General features: G+C 43.9%; 2 protein-coding genes across 2 annotated transcripts in view; one reads left to right on the top strand and one right to left on the bottom strand.

Annotated features, from left to right (window-relative positions):
• Nucleotides 1-8,151, bottom strand: part of LOC310772932 (interferon alpha-inducible protein 27-like protein 2A) — a 158,391-nt gene that overhangs the window by 129,975 nt on the left and 20,265 nt on the right. The gene's annotated exons all lie outside the window — the stretch shown is intronic.
• On the top strand, nt 2,901-7,857 carry LOC310772821 (cytosolic 5'-nucleotidase 1A-like; the record flags this gene model as incomplete). Its single annotated transcript, XM_083632750.1, has 6 exons — nt 2,901-3,032; nt 4,976-5,143; nt 5,224-5,353; nt 6,456-6,584; nt 6,733-6,911; nt 7,483-7,857. The coding sequence occupies 6 exons, from the start codon at nt 2,901-2,903 to the stop codon at nt 7,855-7,857; spliced, it is 1,113 nt and encodes a 370-aa protein (XP_083488876.1).

Here is an 8,151-nt window from a genome sequence, read left to right as displayed (position 1 = left end):
GAAACAACAAGCACCAGGACAACAAGCACCAGGAAAACATTATTATATACATACATACATACATACATACACACACACACACACACACACACACACACACACACACACACACACACACACACACACACACATATATATATATATATATATATATATATATATATATATATATATGCAGTGATATACAATGCAATGGTATGCAGTGTTCTTACATCAGGTGAAGCTTTGTCACATTGTATCCCTTATGAAATAGACCCATAGTCATCTTATAATAAACTTTGTGAATATTATGAATATTATAGTGATACCATCATAAACCGGATCATGATAACTCAATACTGAGTATCACAGACACACTATAAGTATAAGTCACTAACAAATGTTATTGGAATATTGCAGTGACCTTATGCCACACTTTAAAAAAAGTTAGTGTATTTAAAGAAGCAGAACACTCAGTTCTCAGATCAACTTCCTCTCTCATACGAGCTTGGCTTCTCTTTCACATCCTCTTTGTTTAAAAGGCCCTGAGGAATGAATGAAGCAGTGAAGCTGCACCAGGAGGTGAAGGGCTTACTTATACTCTACTACACTCTAGTGGCTGTGAGTGTGAAATGCAAGAAATGGCTGCTTTAGTTTTCAACCCTTACCTTACCATAAGAGACTATAGTACACTACATACATAAGCAAATAAATGTTCCAGTGTTTTACCAAATTAATCTAAATGTGTTGCAGCAATCAAGTTTCAGTTCCGCTAAGTTCAATGCTCATTCTTGTACATATACTCCCTTATTTGCACACACTAATGAGTTTGCATGATATTGGATGATGTGGTTGACAATATCAGCACATAAATATTGAAAGCAGATAGGTTCCATGGATCTGCAGCTGCTCAGATTCCAGACAATAAAAGTCACTCAGGCATACAGCTTGTCTGCAGCCAATCGATAAAAGCTCTCTGCGTCTGGTGCCTGGGGAGCCTGGGAGAGAGGGGTCAGCAGCAAAGACATTATCCTGCTGTTTACAGTACATGGCCATGATGGCAAATGCCACTTTGCACCGTTGGTTTCATCATGTGTGCTGTTTGTAGGAGTAGCCTACCGGACACATCGACTGCTTTAATCGACCGCTCGTGCTACAGGGCTGCGTCGGGGGACAATGTATACAGTGATATGTTTTGTCATGTGATATCGTTCTGCTGTGAGTGCATGTCCAGCACAGTGTTTTATGGAGCAATACCACATGCTGAGAGGGGTGAGTAGTGTGTGTGTGTGTGTGTGTGTGTGTGTGTGTGTGTGTGTGTGTGTGTGTGTGTGTGTGTGTGTGTGTGTGTGTGTGTGTGTGTGTGTGTGTGTGTGTGTGTGTGTGTGTGTGTGTGTGTGTGTGTGTGTGTGTGTGTGTGTGGGGCGGGGGGGGGGGGGGGGGGGTACACATGTTGGGTACAAACTCCTACTCTGGGTGACTTGGAGAACCAAATTTAAACAACCATTTTGGTTTTATTGGTCATGATGTTTACAATGTAAACTTTTACTTGCCATTCTCTGCAGTCAACGGACTATGAATGGTAGGATTTGATAACTAATGCTTATAGGCATAAAGAGACGATGGCAGTGCTTCATCCAGCACGTGCCCCTGAGGCTGTCTCTATTATCCTTTTGTTCGTTAGTCAATACCTCCCTGCCAGAAACCAGCTCTAGAGGAGAACAGCGTCTGCCTGTCTGTTGTGACGAAAGCCATCCCTGATATCAGATATATAATTCATTTTGTTGTTCAAAGCAAAACATGTACTTCTTTGTTCCCTACATCACCCGTCTGTCTTTCTGATTGATACCATATTTGGAGGCTAAATACACTCTGGATTCACCGCAGCCAATCAGAACCTAGGTGTGGGCGTCCCATCCAGCCAGTCCGAGTCCTCCGCCGTTGCCTGGCAACTGTGGCTGCTGCTCTGTATTTCGATCCATGGAAGCATCCTGCAGGGGTCTGGATGGAGAGCTGCAAGAAGAAATCATCGTTAAATCATCATTAAATGCACCGGAGGAGCAAATGACCCACGGAGGGACTCCATTTCCCACGCTGCTAAGCAGGAAGACCATCAAAACCAGTGGCAGTGAACTCGTCGACAGGGAGTGGAGAGAGAATAAGGATAAAAATATAGCTGAATTGGCATCTTCAGATTTGGTGACCTAACACACGGGAAAAGGTCTTTGCTTTTATGAGGACAAATATCAAACTCTGCCCACGTTTAAAAGTGTTGATGCATGAATTAATTACACGCATCATGACGCGGTGCTGCTCCTCCTACAAGATGGGTCAGCTCCTGCCCGATAGCGTCTATAAACAACCAGCTGTCACATACATTAAATCACATCCACAATTCTGCTGCTCCAGGGAGGTGGTCACTGAAATGGTTAAGGGGAAGGATGCAGAATGTCAATAAAAGATGAGAGGAACACACACACAGGAAGACAGACACAGCGATGCAAGAAGAACTGAGCTCAACGCATGACACCAGGGATTAGCCAGAGCGTCAACGCATGACACCAGGGATTAGCCAGAGCATCAACGCATGACACCAGGGATTAGCCAGAGCATCAACGGCGCATACCAACACCTTGCATCTCCATTTTCCTCTCTGAATCTCTCTCCATCCCTCCCCTACATCTCACCTCCTCCCCCGCTCTGAGCATTTGGCTGCAGAGTGACTCTGCAGTGGCAACAGTCCTGATCTCATCTCCTGAATGCACCAGGGCTGAAATTCAACTTGTACATGAGTGAGCAAGGACTCCTGGTACTCGAGTACCAGCCACACTACCTGCGGTACTACCTGAGTGAGAGAGAGAGAGAGAGAGAGAGAGGCAACAGGGCACTGTGGAGGGTGAGTGAGCTGAAGCGGTAGTAGCATGAGTCTTAATGGTCAAACTGGGACCGTCACAGGACAGGACTTGGACAGAAATGGAAGAACCAGTCGAGCCCCCTGGGGAGATGGCAGGATGGTGCTGAAGCCCTCCACCCCCACTAGGAAACCAAAATCGGTGAGTTTTACAAGTTTACGCAGCATCCTTAAAAAGCTTGTGGCATAATTGTGAAAGTTTCCATGTCTTAGTAAAAGTAAATGAGTTGCTATGTTGACAGTGTGTAAGAAAAACAGTTCACAGCAGATATTGGCCAGTACTGGTAAGGGTTTTCCATATTTTCAGGATACTTACTTCCATTATGCAAGGTATTTGTCCTATTTTTCCTTCTTATCGTCACTGAATATTGCAATGATTGCTTATGTTCACTAGTTGAGGCTTCATAATCACAGTAGCCAAGTCTGATGTCACTGAACGGCAGACGGGAGAAGACAGACACTTGACCACTCAACTTGATAAAAGTCCATGTAAACGCTGGAGGCCTGTTTTGAGCAGGCTTACTGGCAGGTGATGCAGCATTTGAAGCTTTTGGTTAAATGAAAAGTAAGTGACGAGGTGATTTATTGGAAACTAGCAATGTACCCGGTGTTGCCCGGGTTAAATAGGCACAATACAACTGCACCTTTTGCTTGGCCTACAAGGATGGTGATGTCCTGGACTTTCCAGAAGGTTTCCAGGACTTTACAACCTGCCATGACCTTCCCCAGATTATAACCCACCTCCATGCACATTTTCAGACCAATTCAACCTGGGGTGTGGGCATATTATGGTATGGTATGGTATGGTATGGTATGGTATGGTATGGTATGGTATGGTATTATGGTCTCCAGGACTTTCCAGATGGTTCCTGGACTGTACAACCTGCCCATTCCTTCCCCAGATCTTAACCCACTGCGCTAGAGAAAAGGGGCCGTAACTATGGATAGGAAGGTGGTATAGTCGGGATTCGAGGGGTGGCTAGGGGGATGTGGTGGTGGTGGGACAAGGATGGGGGGAGGGGCTGTAGCTAGGGATAGGAAGGTGGTAGAGAGTCAGGATTTGAGGGGTGGCTAGGGGGATGCGAGTGGTGGGAGCGGGTGTGCTGCCATAAAGCTGAATCAAATGTCCACACCACTGGACATTTGATATAATATATATATATATATATATATATATATATATATATATATATATATATATATATATATATATATATATATATATAAAGAATTGCCTTTTTCAGCAAGAACTTCTGTTCTAGAAATTCCTCAGAAACCCTATGGTCGATATACCTAGGAAAGCCATACATGTTGTACACGATCCCTTGAATGCCCGACGTCTCTATTATGTGGTTGTTCACGAGGCTGTGAGGTCACAATAGGTCATTTTATGAGGTCAAGTTCCGAAAAATGGTCTCATAATGAAATGGCTACTATGGGGACTAACTTCATCATACATGAATACAATTGGGCTCATTGAATCCACAAGAGTCTCAGCTTTCCAGTCATACCAAATTAAGGCAGTTGTTTAGGGACCCGAGTATGCAGAAATATTCAAATAGAATAGGCAAATATAATACATTTATACTGCATGCCATGTTTCCCCTCGGGGATTAAGAATAAACACCATACCATACCATACCATACCATACCATACCATACCATACCATACCATGCAAAAAAAGTATAGTTTATGCTAAAAGCTGCATGGGATTAGTATAAAGTGGGCATGTCTGTAAAGGGGAGACTCATGGTTACACATAGAACCCCTTTTCATTCAGATATCTTGAGGTGAGAGGTCAAGGGCCTGCTTTGAAAATGACCATGCAAATTTTCCTCTCGCCAAAATTTTGCCTAACTTTGGAGTGTTATTTAGCCCCCTTCCCGACGAGCTAGCATGAAATGGTTGGTGGGCAATGGATGCCTTAGGTCTTCTAGTTTCATATGATACCAGTATCTTCACTAGCTTTAAAACTGAGCCCGCTATGCTACAGCCTCTGAAAGACATTAAAGAGGGGGCCCCCGTCCCTAGTGGAAATTTCACCTTGGTACAACAGGTCACTCCATATGTCTGTCATCCTCCAGCCCAAGCCAGAGAATGCCATCACCATTGCAGTGTCGGCACGCGTGCTCTTCAGCATGGAGAAGGAGCAGCAGATCTATGAGCAGCAGGGCCTGGAGGAGTACATCAAGTACCAGGTGGAGCACGAGGATGAGCCTTTCAGCCCTGGGCCCGCCTTCTCTTTTGTCAAGGTCAGACACCGTGGAGAGAGTGGCTGAAACACACACACACACACCCCGCACGCACACACAAATGTGTTTGTATTTCTCAGGCTCTGGAGGCAGTGAACACTCAGCTGAGGGAGCTCTACCCAGAGAGCGAGGAGCTCTTTGATGTCGTGCTCATGACCAACAACCACGCATACGTCGGCCTGAGACTCATCAACACCATCAATCATCACCGTGAGTGACTGATACACGCACGCCCGCACATGCACACACACCTAACTAGATCTAACTGATCAAAAAATCAATAATAGGACCAAATTGTAGAAGACAAACATAAGGAAGAAGAGAAAATCTCTGAACTGCTTTAGCCTAAGATTGTTGAGACACAATTAAATTCCTGAAGTACTGAGGGGCTTTCTAGAGCCAGGAGGGTCAACTGTGCTTTACACCCTTTAATTGTTGATACAATTCAAATTCAAATTCTAACCTGCTGAGTGAGCTGTTCCAACACGGGTCAGCGGGTTCTTTAGCCTGTTGTTGAGGACAATAACAAGGTTAGGAATTATAACATGCAGTATGCCAGCTCTATTCAACTATATTGTTCAGGGGGAATAACAAGGTTAGGAATTATAATATGCAGTAGGCCAGCTCTATTCAACTAGGCTATATTGTTCAGGGGGCCACATCCAGCCAAAGTGAACGTCACTTCCTGCTTTTCTCCCTGTACCAGCGTGTGAACAAATATGAATGGTGGTGAACGGAGCGATACGCTACCTTTTTGATCCAGTTTGAATTGTGTCACGGGAGTACACATGTCAGGTTTGTCAATGTAAATGATAACTCGAGAAAGTCGCAGTTTGTTATAATGTAAGTTATAAATCAGAAAGCCTACACACAACCAGTCGCATAAGTGACGACTCTCCCGCCTGTCCATTGTTGTTGATGGTGTGACATATAATGTGCGTCACGAGATGTAGCCTAGTTGATTCACAAAACTAAATCGCCCCTTAATGATGAAATTCCCACCCTGGTAAAGAGCACCCTGTGGGTGACCTAACAGAGCTGGAATGTTTATTACAACACATCCTCGCACCAAGTGGAGAGAAAGAGCTTTTAAATACAAAATTGAAAATTGGAAGTCACGTGACCATTTCAGGGTACGCCCACATTTCAAGGTACACCCATATAAGGTACGCTCACAGACAGACAGAAAACGGAAGTCAATTGCTGAAATCAAACTAAAAGTAGCGGTATCCCATGTGTCTGACTGTAACACAAAACATGAAGTTTCATCCACATCAATAGTTCACTGAGTGTTTTATTCGTCCTCTTGCAGAACTGTTCATCGAGCGCTTCTGTATGAGTGGGGGAAACAGTTCTATAGGCTACTTAAAGGCCTACCACACCAACCTGTACCTGTCTGCTGACCCAATCAAAGTTCGAGAAGCCCTGGAGGAAGGTCAGTGTAAACAGAGAGAAGCCACATGTTACTGAGAAAGTACATTACACCATTTCTACACAAAGAAGGCAAATAAGTATGTATATCGTCTGTGGAATGTGCTGTAGTAACATAAAATGGTGAACGTGAACTAATGTCTGTGCATCAGGTATAGCAGCAGCCACCATGTTCACCCCGGAGAAGATGAAGGAAGTGTCGGAGACCCAGCTGCGTGTTGCCTTTGACGGCGATGCTGTTCTCTTCTCTGATGAGTCCGAGCGTATCTTCAAGACCCACGGACTGGACAAGTTCTTTGAGCACGAGAAGGCATACGAGAACAAGCCCCTGGACCATGTATGTGCACAGCAGTATATTTCAGTACTATACTGATGATGAAAATTGTAATACACATATTGGTCTTAAAGGAACACTCCGCCCATTTTCAACCAGCTTTGTATCATTAGAACATCAGTAGTATATCAGAAAAATGTAAACTGTTTTGAAGTCTGTCATTTAATTTGACAATTATTGAGTGTTAAAATGTGGACCAGTGACATCACTGGTCCACACTAACTCAAATTAATAACTCATTAACTCAAATCAACTCTCAATAACTGTCAAACTAGATGAATGACAGAATGTTTGACAGTTATTGAGAGTTGATTTGAGTTAATTAGTTATTAATTTGAGTTAGTGTGGACCAGTGATGTCACTGGTCCACACTTTAACAGTCAATAACTGTCAAATTAAATGACAGACTTCAAAACAGTTTACAGTTTTCTGATATACTACTGATGTTCTAATGATACAAAGCTGGTTGAAAATGGGCGGAGTGTTCCTTTAATATAAACCAGAATTCAAGTGTTACTAGGGGTAGCCTAACTAGGGGTAGCCTAACTACTTTTCCCCTGCCTTCTTTCTCCAGGGGCCATTGAAGTGCTTCCTGGAGGCTTTAGGGAAGCTACAGAAGAAGTTTTATGACAAAGGCCAGCGCTTGGACTGCCCCATTCGGACCTACCTGGTGACGGCTCGCAGTGCGGCCAGTTCGGGGGCCCGAGCGCTAAAAACTCTGCGGTCGTGGGGTCTGGAGATCGATGAGGCTCTCTTCCTGGCGGGGGCTCCCAAGGGCCCCATGCTGGAGAAGATCAGGCCCCACATCTTCTTTGATGATCAGATGTTTCATGTCACGGGGGCAGCAGAGTTGGGGACGGTGGCATGTCACGTGCCCTATGGGATAGCTCAGAGAGTTGCCCAGAAGAAACAAATTAAGGACAAAGAAAGTTCTTCAACGTCCAAGTAGGCTGGACATTACTGCAAAGCCCCAGTCTGTGCAGAAGACTGGGGCATAAAGCGACATTTAACTAAGCACTAAGGCATGTAACAACTAATTATAGAATAACTGCTGGAAAATGTAATAACTTCCTAATGTAATACAATGTCCTTCTAAATGGTTTGAAAATAAAACTTGTTGATGCAATACATTAAATTGCATTATTACATTAACCGTTGATTAGTAGCCTACTTGCAATCTATTGTTAACTGATGATACAACATGTTATTGTGTTGCTGCTTAGTATAATGTGAGGTTCTTACA

This window comes from Poromitra crassiceps (assembly GCF_964638095.1).
Source record: "Poromitra crassiceps genome assembly, chromosome: 3".
NCBI lineage: Eukaryota > Metazoa > Chordata > Actinopteri > Beryciformes > Melamphaidae > Poromitra > Poromitra crassiceps.
Note: the sequence above shows the minus strand (reverse complement) of the source record. Positions and strands in the feature narration are given on the sequence as shown.